At 35.9% G+C, this 18,538-nt stretch overlaps 1 protein-coding gene across 7 annotated transcripts in view; it reads right to left on the minus strand.

Annotated features, from left to right (window-relative positions):
- The window catches only part of RAPGEF4 (Rap guanine nucleotide exchange factor 4), a 339,342-nt gene that overhangs the window by 251,669 nt on the left and 69,135 nt on the right, over nucleotides 1-18,538 (minus strand). For 6 of the 7 annotated variants that reach the window (XM_031960444.1, XM_031960441.1, XM_031960446.1 and 3 more), the window contains exon 4: nucleotides 16,471-16,617. In XM_031960444.1, the coding sequence (XP_031816304.1) occupies nucleotides 16,471-16,617 (147 nt within the window). Of the gene's footprint in view, nucleotides 1-7,285; nucleotides 7,664-16,470; nucleotides 16,618-18,538 lie in introns of those variants that run through there. The other variant, XM_031960449.1, reaches the window with a different exon arrangement.

Below are 18,538 nucleotides of genomic sequence, written 5' to 3' on the forward strand. Positions count from 1 at the left end.
TGCTATGCTTTTAGTTTGTACAAAGTAGTTTCCAAAATTTCTTTTCTTTATTATAAGAGGAGGTTCTGTTAGGAGAAAATAAATTCTTAACATAAATGTTGGTATCAACCTGTGGACATTATTTAATTGAATAAGAGTTATGATCATTAAAAATAATTTTAAAAATATTCTTCAGAAAAGAATGCTAGAGAATGAGTTAAACTGTGACAGACAGATCTATTAATTAGTCAAAGGACAGTTTCATAAAGTTATAGTCATTTGTTAAAAAAAAAAAAAGTATCACTGTCTGATGTGATCAGTGACAGAGCAATGTTGTGACAGCAGCACTCTGAGACAAGGGGCCATACAAGCTTCTCCACTTCACGCTGGCAGCTCTGACCTTGCCAAGTTTTCTGCAATGCTTCTTCATAGTCTCAAAACACCCTGTGTTTTGGAAGGTTATATTTGTAGAATGTCAACTCTGACAGGGCTACTAATGGCTACCAAAAGGTCACCGAGTCCTGGCTGGCTAATACACTACATACCTGTCTGCACAGACTAGCCTAAATTCAAGGAGACTCATTGCCAAACTGGCTGTAAAACAATAATTTTTTTTGTGATGGTATCTCTCAAACAAGGGCAGGTAAGTGGTACCAAAAAGTATCAGGAAGACTCATCTTCCCGAGTTTAAATCTGGCTTCAGACACTTAGAAGCTGTGTGATCTTGAGCAAGTCACTTAACTTCCATGTGTCTCAGTTTCCTCATCTGCAAAATGATCTAGAGAAGGAAATGACAACTACTCCAGTATCTTAAACACAAAAATCTCAAATAGGCTCACAAAGAGTCCAAAGTGACTGAAAATGACTAAACAACAACAATAAAACTCTCAAAAGACCATCTACTTCTACTAGCAAGCTCTTGAATTGCATTCATGAAGAGAGAATCCATTGTGATGAAACTGCAAGGCCTTTAAGTGTTGAAGTGGGTAGTCTTGATTGATGGCTTCAATCTGCTGAGAACTTTTTGAATGTGATCTCAGTAGCAAAACAGATAAGCTAGGTTACATTAAAAAGTTCAGAAGTGCAAGAAATCTCTCTGCAGCACTTATTTTTATAGTTACTTTGAGAAAGTGAAAGTCCTACAAATTTTCTTTTCTTTCATTGTGTCTTAAAAATAAAACCAAAAAATGAAATTAACTCTAAATTTCTGCTCCATAATTCTATGAAAAGTCCAGTCCCTGAAAGAATCTTAACATTGTAGTGTTTCCTAAAATTAATTTATTGTCTAAAATGACATTTTTGTTACCATTCATTAAGCATTTATGGAATAGTTAGTAACGGCAAGGGATTGGTAAAAATTTTCTTCTAGGTGGCATAATGGATATAGGAACAATCTCAGAATCAGGAAGTATTGGGTTCAAGTCTTGCCTTTGCCACATGTTCTAGTTATAAAATTAAAACAATTCAACTTCTCAGTGTCCCCTGAAAACTCTTTGAGACTGTCATAGAAGGGAATCTGCAGGAAAGGAATTTTCTCATTGGGAGTGTCCTAAAGTTTAGGACTTAGACTGATATAAACTTAGCATCATGGATCTAGAAACTGAAAGGGACCTCATATAATCATATAATCTAGTCTTTTCATATTATAATTGAGGTAACTGAAGCCCAAGGAGATTAAATACATTGCCCAAAGTTACACAAGTAATAATCATCTCAGACCCACAATTCTAGACTCCAAAGTCAATAGTCTTTCCATGGCACTGCATAGGTTTGAACAAATAAAAAAAAAAGAAACATGATACTTGAAATGTATTTAAACTAAAATGGTATTTTCCCCATCATTATTGCAATTCTGATACCTGTAGCACTCTCCCCTTCTCCTGCCTATAACTCCTCTCCTCAGAAAAGAGTACATACTTTTGTAGATAAGAATATACTTGAAATCCAGAGTTTTAATGGAGTAGAATCCTTAGGAATTATCTTATCCAAGAATTCTTAATCCTTTTTTGGGGGCATGGATCTTATATCTGTTCAAAGGAGAGTTGAATTTCTCTTAGTTGTTGTTCTCCAGGTCACAAACTCCAGTAAGTGTGAAGTCTTAAGGGACTTAAGCCTTAAGAGAAGGACTTCTCCAGAAAGATGTTATGGTAATCACATACATGTGCAGCTAGTGCTGGGAGGTCAAAGCTAAATGAGCTTGCCCCTATGTCTCTGGCAGTCCTTATCTCTTTGGTGGTTTTTTCCTTAAGCAATTGACTTTGTAAGTTCAAACATATTGGAGTTCTTTAAGTGATGGTGGCAGCATCACCTGCCAGACAGATTGATTACAGAAGCAGCAAGAATGGGTTGTTATCAGTAGATGATTCTATAAGAGAAAGAGTGGCCTCTGGAAAAAAAAACAAAAAAACAAAAAAACAAAAAAAACAGTGGTCCAAGCCCAGCTGTGTTCACTACAAATATGTTGGAACAGTGCTGTAGAGAGAGTGCTGGGCCTGGAGTCTGGTAGTTTTGACTTCAAATAGATCCTCAGACATTACTAGCTACATGATTCTAGATACTCAATCTCTGTCTATAGCAGTCTCCTCAGTTGTAAAATAGTGCCAATGAGTTGGTAGGTGCCACAGTGGATAGAGTGCCAGGCCAGGAGTCAGGAAAACTCATCTTCCTTAGTTCAAATACGGTCTCAGACACTTACCACCACTCTAAGGGCAGCAAGAGAGATGAGGTCAATGGCTGGGGCTTTGCTTTAAATGAAGTAGGGTAAATTTTACTTCTTTGTCAATGCAGAGACTGCACTATCACAATCTATGTACTTTTCTTCTCAAAGAGGGAAATCTAATTGTGACAAAACCCAACCCCCAAGATTGTGTCTATACTTCTTACTTCTCTCAACTCCTTTTATTTTTTCCATATTATATATCTATATCTATATAATTGGATCAAAGATTGAAAACTGAAAAGGAATTCAAAGGACATTTATTGCAACCTTTTCATTTTTACAGTTGAGGAAATTAAGACCTCCCCACAGTTGTATAAGCCTCTATCTTTCTCTATTTCAATGAAAAACATTACTTGTAAAAGCCACATAGTTAATTAAACTAACATATTTTAGTGAGTCACACAAACAAGTTCACACAAAGTGAGCTTGCTTTAGGTAAAACTATAAAAACAGGGATTTCCTTCATGCCTAACTTCCTACCCCAATAAAATGTGTCCTCTTTTTCAGTACTCCCTTCACACTATTTGATTGTTCAATCTTTTTTTTTTACATTGTCCAGTTCTTTGCGACCCCATTTGGGTTTTTTTGGAGGAGAATCTGAAGTGGTTTGCCATTTCAGATTCTAGCCCATTTGACAGATGAGGAAACCAAGGCAACCAAAGTTAAATGACTTGCCCAGGATCACATAACTAATAAGTGTCTGACTCCAGTACTGAATGCAGTCTACCATAGTGATTGGGCACAGAACAGAATGTGGTACTAGACACAGATTTTAACTTGGGAAGATGAATCTTTCTGACTCCAGGCCCTCTACTACTATCTGTTATACCATCTAGCTACCCCTTCCCCACACAGTACTGCCCCTTAATCAGGAGTCGGTGTCTTTTGAGCAACTAAATAGTGCAGTATATAGAGACTGGGGACTGGGAGGACCTGTGTTCAAATACAGCCTTAGATGGATTCGACAATTTGTGTAAGTCTAGACAAATCAAACAGTTTGCCTCAGTTTTCTCATCTTTTAAATGAGGATTATAATAGTTCCTACCTCCTAGGGTTGTTGAGATATGAAATATAAAATGCTTAGTATAATGCCTGGGACATAAGTGCTATCTGTAGAAATGTTATTATTATAGCTGAGCTCAGAATCAACTACCTTTGGCAGAGTCCCATGCTCTGTTTTTTGCTTCTCTTCTATCAAAAAAGGCCTCTCCTAATTTTGCTTAAGATGCCAAACGGGTCAGTTGAGTTTGCCATTTTTTACCTTATTACAGGGAAAGCTCATTGGTGAGATGAAGAAGTGAGAGCCACATATTTGGAAGTAGTTATGATTAAAAACAAAAGATAGCAATAAAACAAGAGTCTCCTTTATGCCAATTTAGCATTTTATCTCTGTAGTCTATACTCTATTGTTATATTATATATATTATATTATGTAACTTCCATCATATAAAATCTGTATGTAATTGATTGTCCACTAATCTTTAATAAAGGCAACTAGCTGGCACAGTGGATAGAGAACCAGGCCTGGATTCAGGAAGATCTCAGTTCAAATCCAGACTTAGACACTTAATATCTATGTAATACTGGGCAAGTCACTTTAACCCTATTTAGTTCAGGTACCAATCTATAAAATGAACTAGAGAAGGAAACAATAAACCATTCTAGTGTCTTTGCCAAGAAAACCCCAAATGCAGTCACAAAGAATCAGATACAATTGATATGAATGAACAACAACAAAAAAATCTCTATTAAACTAATCTAGGCTCAAGTATCAGTTATTTAATATGTTTCTCCTTCATGATGGCATTCAACTTTTAAAAGGGGTTACTGCAGACCTAATTTGAAACTCTGAAATTCAGCAAGAAAGATTTTAGACGGGGAGTAATACATTTATCAATACCCTTAAATCAGATTAGATAGAGTCACAGGTTTCCGAGTTAGAAAGCACCTTAGCAATCATGCAATCTGACATGGTCATTATAAAATAAGAAGCTGAGGCCCAGAACAGTGGAATGTCTTGTCTAAAATCATATGGTAAGTTATTAGCAGAATCAAGAAGCAGGTCCTTGGATTCCACTTTCTGTACAATTGCCAGTAGGTAGGCAACCATCAATAAAGCCCTGAATAAATTCCTCTGTCAGATCTGACAATCAAGATATTATCACTAAGATCAGGCAGAAACTCCAATTAAAAAATAAAATTTTTGAGTGAGAGAAGAAAAAATGAGCTGGAAATCTATACATGTCTGGCAAATAACAAACACCTTTCACACTCACAAATCCCTGGCAGAGTGCAAAGAATGCCAGGCAATATTTGACAGCTTCAAAATACTTTCCAATAGCATTGAGGATAATCAAACCACATCATTGCAAAAGATGAAGAAATTGCTCCAAGTACCTGTCAAACATTCAAATACTTTCATTTGTCATGATGTCAGCTGCAGTACAGATTTCTCAATTTTTTTCTTCTTCATTTATATGCACAGCTTTTGTGGGTGGGAGTTCTTTGAGTAGAAAGAAGTAGAAATAGTTCTTTGAATTTAGAGGTTTAACCAACATTAGCTGGTTAACTCTCAACACTACAGGTGGATAGGCAATCATTAGGACCAACATTTTGCCATAGGTTTACCAAGAAAGATAGCTTGGAGCAAGATTGACCCAAGCCAGAAACAGATGTTTGTGTTTGTCCAGACCACCAGACCACATCAATATTCCTTTTGCATGATCAGACTCCCATTTACTGGTTTGGTCTCTATCTTCCCATTCCATTCAAAATGCCTCCTTGGTCTGAGGTCAGCAAAATCCTTTTGGGATAACATTCCTAAAGCAATTTTGAAAGAACAAATACTGCAACCAGATTTCTTTCTGTTTGTTTCTCAGTACAAGATACCCTAATCCAGGAATAGAACCAGAGTTCCTCTCAATGGTGGAGTTCCAGTGGTCAGAATAGAATGGGGAGGAAGATAGAGCCAAGGAGGAGCTGGAGTAAGGAGAGAAAGGCTGGAGGGAAACATAGGGAGATGGAGAGGGGGAAGGGAAAAATAGGGGGAGAGAAAGATAAGGGTGGAAGAAGAGAAACAGAGATGGAGAGACAAGAAAAGAACAAGATAAAGAGAGGGAGAGAGAAAAAAAGGGAAGGAGAGAGAGAGACAAAGAGAGAGAGAGGAAGAGAGAGAGAGAGAGAGAGAGAGAAAGAGAAAGAGACACAGAAACAGAGAGACAAAGAGAGAGTAGGAGAGTCCCATAACCACATTGTTCCTCCAAGGTCATACCACAGTTTCTTCCTGAAAATCTTATTTGCTTTTTCCTATGAGTTTCCATGATTGGAGGAATGTTGGCCTAAAACAGTTAGGAAATATTAGGATAAATCTCTGTGGCTAATTTTTAATAATAATCTGAACAAAATGGATTAGAGATTTTATCATGAACATGACCTTTACTTCCATCAAGAGCCTTGGGAATCAAAGCTGTGTGCTATCCACATGTTTATGAATGAGAAAGCAGAGTAAGGGTTCCATGCCCTAGTCATGCAGCTAGTCAGACCACAGATTTATCAGTGCTCATCTCCTAATCCTGTTGACAGTATTGGGTAGGGGGGCACTATTTCAGTTCTCTCTAATTTGGTTGCCCAATACAGTGCCCTGGGAGATGCCCTAAAACAAAGTACTTAGCCAGATAAAAATTCTTTTTGCCTGTGGTTGCAATACAAATTTGTCTTGGATAGAATACCACAAGTAGCATCAGTTCCCATTTACTGATCAACCATGTAAAAGGGCAAGTGAAGAATATAACCACCAAATGAATCTGAAGGCTAAAAAGCTTCATGGGAAAGAAGTCAATGGACAGAGAATTTTTGTGCTGAGAGTATTTTCAGAATTTCTGCTTAGAAGAACTCAAAGACGGCCAGATCATCAGCACACCATCCCCTACTACCCTGGAGGCATCTCAGGTTTAACATCAATGCAAAGAAGCCAGTCACTTCTTACAACACCCCCACCACCAGCCGTGCTGTGCAACATCTGGGCTTTCCCTAGAGTCTTGATTTGATCTGTCCTGACTCCCCTGATGATCTCCTGAAAGATGAGGAGATCACAGATTGAGAAGGTCTAGGGCTTCAAACTATAAATAATGTAAAAAACAGAACTCCTAATACATTAAAGGACACACACTGTCTTAGAACCATAGGAGAGAGTCCCACTGACATGCAGAAGGTGAAGTATAATAGCATTTAATCTGTTCCTTTGACCAAAGTTCATTTCTAAAATTATATGCCATTCAAATTAGTTAAGTGACTAATTGAATATTAATACTTACTTTTAAAAAGCTATTTGTGGCCACTTCTCTGTTTTCTACCAAAAAAAGGAGGGGACAGGGAAAGACTGTTTCATTAAACACCATATTCCCCATCTTTAAGAACAAATAGTGCTTTCTAAGATTTGTGAAAACAAGTTATTTCAGAGTATCATTGCTCAGACCCAGTGGGACAAAAATCCAGAAATTTCAAATGCAATTTCTCAAACAATATATGTAATCAGTTGCATATTTTTCCTGCCTCCCCCCCCAAAAGAATAAAAAATTGAGTTCTGACCTTGTAGAGCATACGTTCTCCTTTTGCTGACTCTCAGTCAGAGACACAGTGAAGCCCTAGTCTTGATGTGGATGGCAAAATCTATCTCCATAGTAGATTTCCTCTTAGTAACTCTTAACTGTTAGCATTATTTCTGTCCATGAAAAGGAAACTGGTGCTTATGTGTTATCCAGGGAAGCTAAAGTGGTCAGTGGCAATAGGAAGAGACTTCCTCTTTTTTTTTTCTTCTTTCAGTTACCTCCCAACAATTTCACTCCCTTCCTTTCTGGATTTGAATCATTTTGTCACTGAATGAAAAGGAAGTAGAGTCTGAGGATAGAGCAATGAGCGACCCTTGGAGTAGACATAGGAGACAAATAATCTGGTCAGGCTTCCGCTTGGTTTGAAAGGATCAGGACTCTGAGGGGCGAGGCAAGAGAGCAGCCCAACAGGATGTGTGTGGCCAGAGTTCCTGGCGTGGAATCTTGGCTTTTATGTTTATTTTTGGATATGTTTTTCTTAGCCTCTTGATGCAATTTTCTGAGCTAGGAAATAACCTTACAGAAGCCCAGAGATGCTATATGAATAGGCATTTGCCATAGGAAGGAAGATGGATTTTTAATCTCTATCTCCTATATTCTCCAATTTATATATCATGATACTGGGTCATATGTGAATGCTACAAGTGGGCTACCGGTCAGCAGTTAAGTTGATCAGTTCTTTATAATAAAAAAAAAATGTAGGGCTTGTTTCATAGTTTGTCCTTGTATTCCAATTACTTAGCCAAGCACACAATAGATGCTTAATACGTATTGATTGATTAAAGGTCTACTTCTAACAATATAATTGTGAAGTTATCAGCAATTGTCAAAAGTACATTAAATAAAACAATAAAACCCTTAAGCACTTTTGAGAAAGTTCATGGTTTAAAATTTTGATTTTGAAAGACAGAGAAAGGTAACAGAACTAGTTCCTACCTGGACAAGAGCAGATGTTTCTGAGAAATATAGTTCCAAATGGAGTGTTAAAGAGCAATGGAGCAGACATAGGCTCCCTTCCCTGAATATTACTTTATTTACAAAATTTTCTTTTTGTATTACCTTCCTCAGGTTTCCTGTCTCTGACACAAACTATCCGTGTGACTCCAGTTGCTTAAAATCTCAGGTAGCAGGGCACCTAGGACTATAAATTACAAGGAAGGTGCCAACCTATATTGATAAGTTCCTCACCAGGAGCTGATTTAAAAAAGAATTGTCTGCAGAATGATTTCAGTAAGGCCTGGAGATATTTCCATGAACTGATGTTAAGTAAAGTGAGTAGAATGAAGATAACATGGTACACAGCAACAAGATCATATGATGATCAACTCTGATGGACGTGACTCTTTTCAACAGTGAGGTGATTCAGACCAATCCCAATAGACTTGTGATGGAGAGAGCCATCTGCATCCTAGAGAGGACTATGACGACTGAATGTGGATCACAACATAGTATTTTCACCTTTTTGTTGTTGCTTGCTTTCTTTTTCTTTCTCATTTTTTAATTTTTTGATTTGATTTTTCTTGTGCAGTATGATAAATGTGGAAATATATACAGAAGAACTGCATATGTTTTATATATATTGGATTACTTGCCATCCAGGAGAGGGTGAGGATGGGAAGGAAGGGAGAAAAATTGGGATCACAAGGTTTTGCCTACGTGGATGTTGAAAACTATATTTGCATGTATTTTGAAAATAAAAAAGCTATTATTTAAAAAAAAATAAAAAAGAACTCTGTGTATGTGTATTTTCTATGACAAATGCTTGCTCATATAGGATCTACAGGCTTCTGAAAGGTTAATTGTGTGTTATCGATCATCAAGCATTTATTAAGTATTTATTATGTGCCAGGCATTGTGCGAAGTACTGAGAATATATATACAAGTTGTCCTCAAGAAGTTTACATTCTAAAGGGGGAAGAAAATACATAAAAGGAAGTTGAAAATCAGTGGGGGTTAGACAGGGAGAAGACACCCAAGTAGGGAATATATTGGACAAAATATTTATTCAATCAGCCGTACAGCCCTCAGAAGAATGGAATAAATGTGACTGGCCGAGGTACTTCCTTTAAAACAGAGGTTCCTAGAAGAAATTAGAGAGCTAGAAGCCACAATGGTGGCGTCATCTTTCAAGTGAGTAAGGCTGCTGTGACATAATAGAAAAAGAAATCCAGAAAGAAATAAAGGAATGTGTGAGTGTGTATGTGTGCATGCTCTTTTACATGCACATATAAACTTTAAAAAGATGTATCCTTTCTAAAAGGGCATGTTACAGTAAAAGTTTCAGCGCTGCTTCCATCTACTATTCCTTTCTTCATTCAAAAAGCATTTTTTATTGTTGTTGAGTCTTTTCAGTAAGGTTCATCTCTGTAATCTCATTTGGGTTACAACTGATCCTGGAAAAAACACTGGAGTGATTTGCCATTTCCTTCTCAAGATCATTTGAGAGATGAGGAAACTGAAGCAAACAGGATTAAGTGTCTCAGGTCTACCCACTGCACCATCCACTGCTCCTCTCAACTACAGGGCAAATGCTGTGCTAGATACTGATGAAACAGAGAAAAATGAAACACTACCTGCTCTCAAGAAGCTTGGATTCTATTTGGGGGAAGAACAACATGTATATAAATAAATGCAAAATATAGATAAATTAAATTCAAAGTAAATTTTTCAGGTAGGAGAAGCAGCTCTAATGACTGATAGGAGCTAGCATCTGAGATTAACTTTAAAGAAATTAGTGATCATGAGAGGTAGAAGAGAGAAAAAAGGACATTCCATGCCCAGGAGACAGACTAAACAAAGCCACAGAAGGGGAAAATGAAATGTTTGGTACAGGGAACAAAAGCTAAGCCAATCTGGCTGAACCATACAGAGAGTGTGTAAAGGAATAAGTCTAGAAAGGAAGGCTGCGGCAAATTGTGGGGAGTTTTAAATGACAAATAGAAGAATTTGTATTTTATTTTAAATACAATAAAAAGTTGTTAGAATTTAGGAATATCAGCTATGAGCTATGATGGATGAAGGAAAGACCTTATACTGGGAGTCTAGATAGGAAGTGATAGAAATAACTGGCTAAGAGTTGATAGGAAATTAAATTAGAGGGATAGCCACAGAGTAAAAAGAATGGGTTGAATGTGAGAGATGTTATTTAGACAAAATTGGCAAGACTTGTTAAATGATAGGATATGAGGGATGTGGAAGTATGAAGCATTGAGAATAGCTCTCAGATTGCGAAAAATCAAGCAGAATTCTTATATTCAAAGTACCGGGAGTATAAGAAAAATAGATTTCTTTAAGGCAAGAGAGTCACTTCTGTGTAATCATTTACACATCATTTCCGACAAAGGAAGCTTTATTTCTTAGCTTCTCCCCATGACCAATTAAAAATAACCATGTTTATTAGTATGACTGTTATCTGAAAATGTATTAGCTAAGGGGATAGATTACAGGGCTTGAAGTCAGAAAGACTTGGATTGAAATTCCAGTCTTGACCCTTACTGGTTGTTATGATCCTAGCAAATGACATCTTCTACCTACCTCAGACAACGCCCTAAGACTTATCAACTAAATCAGAGAATTGTTGGTAGAAGGAGTTGATGAAGCTTTCATGACTCTATATTTGAAAAAAGCAGCATGGTAATGGTGGGATGAGCATGGGGTTTACTATGAAAGAACCATCTCTGACATTTACTATTTGTTTGACTTCAGGCAAACCACTTAACTTCATTGGGTCCCAATTTTCTCATCTGCAAAATTAAGGAATAGACTTGATGACCTAGAAGATCCCTTTTAGGTATGTAATTCTATTAAACATATTTTTCTCACTACTTTCCCCTGTGCCCATTTAAAAAGCAGATCAGATCTGGGAATTTGTGAAAGTTTTCAATGCTAGCTCAATTAGCCTTGTCTAAATATTGTTTTTTATTATGTAAGTAAAGTTGGAAATGCTCAGAACCTTTCTAACACACCCTCTCTCCCCAGTCAGAAGCTATTATCTATTTGTCTCTATCAATTAATATAATAAAATAAATATTCTCACATGATGCAAATTATCCTTTTCACTTCTTTATTGTCCTTTCCTGTTCCCAGACTCTTTGCTAATAAAAATTGTCTTTCCTTATCTCCTTCCCCATTTCAGTTTCCAATTTATGGTCCTATTTAGGGGCATTAGGCAGCCTTACTTTAAGGTCAGTTCACCTTTTCTTAGCTTAAGTGAATTGTGGCAATTTATTCTGCTTTGGTCAATAATACTTTACTCCTTTCACTCATCTTTGATATTAATACTTATTAAAATATATAACAGGGGAAGGAAACATCTCATTTTCAATACTATCACAGAAAAGCAGGACATGATAGCCAGGCCCTTGAATTACATGTAGAAAATTAATATTAAAAGCTACTGCATACCATTTTCAGTTCTTGAGACAATAAGAATTTAAACTCAGTGAAACCAGTGGCACTTTATACCATCAGTAAGGAAGTTAAATGACAAAGTGCTGAAGTTAAGTATAGGCTTGGGAGTCTTAAACCAGTTATTAATATTTGATCCAAGATTATGGGTATTTTTGATTAATGGTAGCTCTTGATATATAAATATAAAAGTGATTCATTATCTAATTCTATAAAATCCCTTCCAATATGTGTAAAGCAAGATGATTTTTCAATGGACAAGAAATCAGGGGTTCCTTTGTTCTCTTCCTGACTTACTGCCCCCACATTAGGTCTTTACATGGCCTGAGAGTAATAAGTTTTTTGGGTTTTTTTTTTTGGCTTTAAAAACTTTACACATACTGCATACATAAACTGAAAGCAAGAATTAGCACATTGAGTATAGAATCAGCATGTAATTGTTGTTGATCCTTCATAGACCTATAAAAGGGTGAGTAAGAAAATTATCTTTCGTATTGTCTGAGATGCATTTGGATTAAAGTATTTTGGCACTGGTCTAACATGAAATTGTTTATCTATGTGTTAATACTGTGCACTGTGATTCTGCCAAAGAACCTTCTACATATACCATAAATTTGAAATTCTTGTGAGATCTAAGTATTCTTGAGTATCTAAATTTTTTGGAAATAAAAAAGTGATAAAAATGCAACCATGAGGTCTTTTTTAAGGCAATATTTAAAATCTGATGTCTGTAACATAAGAACAGACTTTCTAAATATAATTGTGCCCTAAAACCTCAGAATGACAGAATTTCAGAGTAGCATAGGGCCCGTGTGGCTAAGACATGAAAAAAAAAAAGAATCCCCTCTGGCAAGAAGTCATGGATCTTCCATTTGAGAACCTTTTTATAAGGGAAAACCCTCCTCTATCTTATACCAGTTCATTTTGTTTTAGGACAGGAAAAATGTCCTTACAATAAGCTAACTGCCAGGGGAGTCCAATACTTCTAATATTCTTCCCATACAAAAGACAACAATCAAATCCTTTCCCTACCCACAAAGTCTCTTTTCTAGGCTAAACATCGCTAGTTCCTTCAAATGATTTTCATATTGTTTGAACGCAAGACCATTAAGCTACCCTGGTTCTGTTCTTCTAGGCATTTTCCACTTTGTTCATGTCCTTCCTAAAATGTGGTACCCAGAGCGGAACCCAATACTCTAGATTTAGCCTGGCCAGCATTTCCTCTGACATACTGCTTTCATTATACGTTAACTAGGGCATAGCCACAAATACCACTATTCAGAAATTGTGATCAGAAGACCAAATATTTACACCCTGGATGTTTCTCTGCACTCAGGAAATAATGTTGACCAACTAAAAACATGTCTCATGGTTTATGATATATGAATCAGAATGGGAAAAGGAAACAATGTCCTATGAATTCAGTGTAGTGTTAAAAAATAGCAGTCTGCACATTGATCAAAGATATCAGAATTAGAAAACTTCACTGTGATTATCTAGTCCCTAGCTTCTTACATGTAGTTCATGACCCCTTATGGGGTCTCATAACTAAATGTGGGGATCGTGAAATTATGATTTATTATCAGTAAATGTTTGATATATATATGATATAATATACCTATTCCCAGAATCAAATAAAAAATGTCTTTGGTGAAAAGGATCACAAGTGGAAACCATTTAAGAAGCCCTGATTCTAAGTCACCCCTGTAAAAGAATCCCTCTTGTCACATTCCCAGAACCTGGTCATCCAGCCTCTACTTGAAAGCTTCCTATAAAGGAAACATCTCTACTATCTGAGGCAGCCCTTTGGTTTGGTTAGAGACTTGACAGAGTAAAACACAATGCAAAAATGATCATAGAGTCTGCTAAACATACATGTTAAGATCATACCAAGCTTTCTTGATAGAAGATAATTTTATTATATAATAATATAAGAGATAATATGATTCCATGATCCTCTGAGTAGTAACACCAAGGGTGGTAAATAACTGAATCACAGAATTTTAGAGTTTTCAATGACTTTGATTACCATCTAGTCCATTCTGAGTCTGAAAGGGATCTCCATGATGACATACTTGATAAATAGTCATTCAGCCTTTGCTTGAAGACTTCCATTGACAAAGAGTCCATCACTTCCTGAGGCAGCCCTAATGGTTAGAAAATTTTTTTCTGGCATCATGCCTGAATTTGCCTTTTGTGAAGTTCTACCCAGTATTCCTGGCCTTGCCCTTTGGGGCAAATAGAACACACACATACACACACACACACACACACACACACATGAATTACTTTGCCCTTTCCCATTCTGATTCATATGTTAGAAACCATGAAACATGTTTCATAAATGTATACACATGTACATTTGTTAGAGGAAGATCCCCTATACAAAAGATCAAATAGAAAGGGGAACTAGATGGGCCTGTTTGTAGATGACATGGCACTGATTTCATGAAGCAGCCCTGGAATATTATAAAAGACTTGGTTTTAAGGGTAATTTCAAGTACTTTTATCTAATTTATTTTAATATATGTGCTTTCTATATAATTTGCCATTTCAGTTTATAGAAAACTAAAAACCGCAGCTTTTGTTCTAATCTATTTGTATCCTTTCCAAATTCCTCCAAATTGATGTTAAGGCCACTCTCAGAGTTATGAATATATATGTATATTCATATAGTCATATACACATATATTTATAACATATATATATATACATAAATAATGTCTTCCTCGTAATGTAGCCTGAAGGGAACCCCAAAATTCAATATTAACTGATACAAGTAATAAGACATAATTAGAACATATTCATTTTTAACCCAAGAATAATTCAAGAACCCTAATTCTCACCATTTGGCATCCTAATAGTCACCAAAAATTCATTCAACAAGGATTCTTCAGCCATCTCTTATAGAGGAGCTGTGATCTGACATTATGTGACTTATTTCTAGCACAGAGATCAGAAATCACAATCCTGGGGTTACACCACCATTTGCACTCAGGGTAAAAGTTACATGACACAATTTTGAAAATTCTATCTGAACACAGCAATGACATATGATACATCCTTGAAGTTCCACCTAACTTTTCCTAATATGGTTGCTGTCCATTAATATAGTAACTCAGCGGCATTCCCTATATGAGAAAATGTTTCGCAAAGATCTTGAACACAAATTTATAAACAGTATAGATATAAATTTAAATAATAGGTCCAGTACCTATAGAATATCCCAACATTTTTCCCAAAATGATTTAATGCTAAATCTTTCAAAGTTAAAAAAAAAAGAGAGAGAAATGTTTTAAAAACTTATAGAAATTATAGTCTTTGGGGATACTAAAATTCACAGCCCTGAGGAGCCCTTAATTAAAAGCCATTTTAAAAAAATGTTCTTACAAACACTGTAATGTTATCAATTTCAATCAGTTGTCACATAGGAAATCATTTCTCCAATTGAACAACTCACAGGTGAGGACCATTTAGGTCTTTAATAGCTTTTACAAATTTGGTTTTTTAAAAGGACATTTAGGTTCACCCTTTAAAATAAGAGATCAAGAAATGGCTTATTTGCCTCTAGTTCAGTCACTTTAATTGACAGAAAACCCACAGTTCATGGAAACCTATTTTAGTTTTTCCTTCCTAAAACTAAGCTTTTGTCTCTGAACTTTACTGATCAGTTGGGGCTTTGTAATAGTTTCCAAGAGAAGCATTTCAAACAAGTAACCCCACAATTTATACACTACTGCCAAGAATAAAAGAAACAGGTTTCACCACTGAGGTTTTCTAAGGCTTTGTGTGGCCTTTAAAGCAAAGTATCACTTGTTCACCTGCAGGTTTTCTCGGTTAGTGCATTTTGTTTTGCTCTGGGGGATACTATTTGATTACACGAAATTCTTTTTATATCAAGTTTAAAATCTTAGCAACACTAGGACAAGTAGTGAAGCCTGCCAGCTCAGTGGGTTAACACTTGAACACACTGAGATGAGGACAAAGGCAAGGACTAACCATGGTTTAAAATCAGAAAGCTGAGAGAACTCCCAAGAGTGAGAGGATGGAAGGATTAGCTGGGCTTTTACAAGGGCTGGCTTTGCTATGACTGCAGATGAGATTAATTTATTACCAATGCAGGCCACAAATGAGTTCAATAACTGAGAGACTTTGGCAAGCAGCAGATAAATGCAAAAACCAGCAGGACCTGTTGTGTCCACTCACTGCTGTGCCACTCTCCATTCTGAAGTTGGCAAGAAACCAGGCATTATTATGGCACAGCCACCTACCATATATTATTATGGAGCACAAGAGTCTAGAAAGCATCTAAACAATACAGACATTAACTCTTAAGTGTTTCATGTACTTTTTTAATTAAAAAAGGAATGCCAATATTAAGCTTTAATAACTAAAAGAAAACTACAGTAAGACTACAAGAACCTTCTCCATAGTCTTCCCTACTAAAGAGCACACCTCTAGAATCGTGTCTTAGAAGGACTGCTCAAGCAATATGGGAAAGCAAAGAAAATACTAAGTGGTCACTCTAGATATAATTAGAAGCTATGATAGACTATAAAAAATGAATCAGATATTTTTTAAAAAATCAAAGGTATCTGTGTCAAAATGGTGTTCACCCATTCAAAAGAATGAGAAGTAAAATTCCATCTGATTCAAAAGGAACATATAAAGGTTTGAGTATAATGTTGTTATACACATTACAGCTGTCTTTGTTTTTTCTAAAATTACATTAATTGAAAGAAAAGCCTTTGAGTTTACCTCCCATAGTGCTTTAAAGTCTTTCTGTTCAATGCGGAGAAGTTCGCTGCACTCTCTTGTAACAATGGTAGCATGGCGGGGAGTGTTATCCAAAATCGACTCTCCAAATGCTGTTCCAATTCCCAGAGTACAGATTGTCACTGCATCCTATGAATGCAAAAGAAGTAGGTGTTAAGAGAATTTAAATGTTCAGGGCATGTTTGGTTCTCAGTTTTATTATCTCATATCTGTTTTAAGTAAAGAAAAGGGAGTCCCAGTGAGGAACATCACTTAATCTCTCCCCACTAATAAATGTATTTGTTTCAGTGATGGGAGGTTGAGGTTAGAGAAGTAGTCACAACAATTCAACCGAGGTAAAAGAAATCATGAAGCACAAATATATGAAACCCAAAGATAGTACCAAAACCTCATTCTAGTCAGTAATTTCAACTTACAAATACACCCACACATAAGTACACAAACACATATAGCAGCAGCAGCAAGCTTATGTCCAGACTATGAGGAGGTACACTTCCTTCCTTTTCCTCTGTATCTCACATATCAATCAATTCTGCTGTTTATTCATAGCTGTGGACAAAGGCTTGTTAGGTGAGTTGATAAAAGTGTTGAAATTATGGGTTGAAGTAAGATTTTTAGACTACCTCTACTTTTCATTTATTACTGAGGCTAAAAGTCAGTTGTCAGCTTTTAGGTGAGAGCCTATCTGTGCTTAGCTGGGCTATTTCTAATGAAATAAGTTTGGAGCTGTCATTAAAATGTTTAAAAGGAAGGCTGTATATAAAAAACAAACAGACAAGAGTTCTAAAAAGTCCACAGATTGAACCATCAATCAAAAAAATTAGTTAAGTGCCCTATAAAACTAATGTTTCTCATTTTAGAGCTTTTTAGATTTGCAAAGTGCATTATATACAATATAATAAACAACCCTTTGAGATAAGCACAACAGATCTGTCTGCATTTTGCAGATTAAGAAAGTGAGGTTCAGAGAGACATTTTGCTCATTGTCTTAAATCTTAGAGGTGGGACATGTATTCAGGTCCCATCTGACTCTAATCAATTAATTACAGTCATTTACAATGTGTCTACTGAATGCCAATCACTAAGCTAAGCTGTAGAATTTAGGATCCATACACTTTTTATTCCAGCACAGGACATTCTAGAGTGTCCTTTATGCTAAGTATGATGTTAGGCAACGCAAAAAATGATTTAAAAAAAAAAAAAAAAAAAGCAATTACAACATGCTTTCTGAATTCTGGAAGACTACAATCCAATTTACTAAAACAAAAGTGTATGCACATAAATTAACTGACAACACTAGGGTAGTATAGAATAAGAACCAAAGTAATTGAATAAGAAGATCCCAAGAGTTTAAACCACAAATGATCAAGAATTAGTATAATGCTATAAATGAACAACAATATTCTGTTTTATATAAGTATAACTTTGTATCAAAGATAAGTTTACATTTACTCACTCTTTCTCACCAAGTTAATCAACTAACTATATGCCTCATTTATTCAAACCTTCAGTCTCCCTTTAGCAGAAAAATGGGAGGCAAACCAGAAAACAATTGTTCTAGAAATTAATGTCAAAGAGTATTTAAATGAATGTAAAATGGTCACTATGTTGAATACATCAAGATATCTAAGGAAAATTAGAAAAGAACATTCAGTTGAATTTGCCTATTATTTTTAAAGTCAATTTATTTTATTTTCATTTCCATATTTTCTCTCTCCCTCTCATTACTCCCATTGAGAAAGCAGAAAAAGAAAAAAGAAAAAACAAAAACAAAAACATTACAAATATGAGTCATGCAAAACAAATTCCTGCATTAGGAAATGAAAAAGAAGAAAATGTGCTTCCCTTTGCATTCTGAGTCCCTTCGCTCTCTATTTGAAGGAGTATAGCATGTTTCATCATGAGTCCTTTCAAATTGTGGTGGGTCATTGCTTATAGTCTTACTGAATTTGTCTACCTATCAGTGACTAAAAATCTTAATGAGAATTTCTCTGCTCTAATGGTAAATATGAAAAAGAAAATGAAGAACTGAAGAGAAATTAGGAATAGT

Source organism: Sarcophilus harrisii, chromosome 3, assembly GCF_902635505.1.
Source record: "Sarcophilus harrisii chromosome 3, mSarHar1.11, whole genome shotgun sequence".
Classification (NCBI taxonomy): Eukaryota; Metazoa; Chordata; class Mammalia; order Dasyuromorphia; family Dasyuridae; genus Sarcophilus; species Sarcophilus harrisii.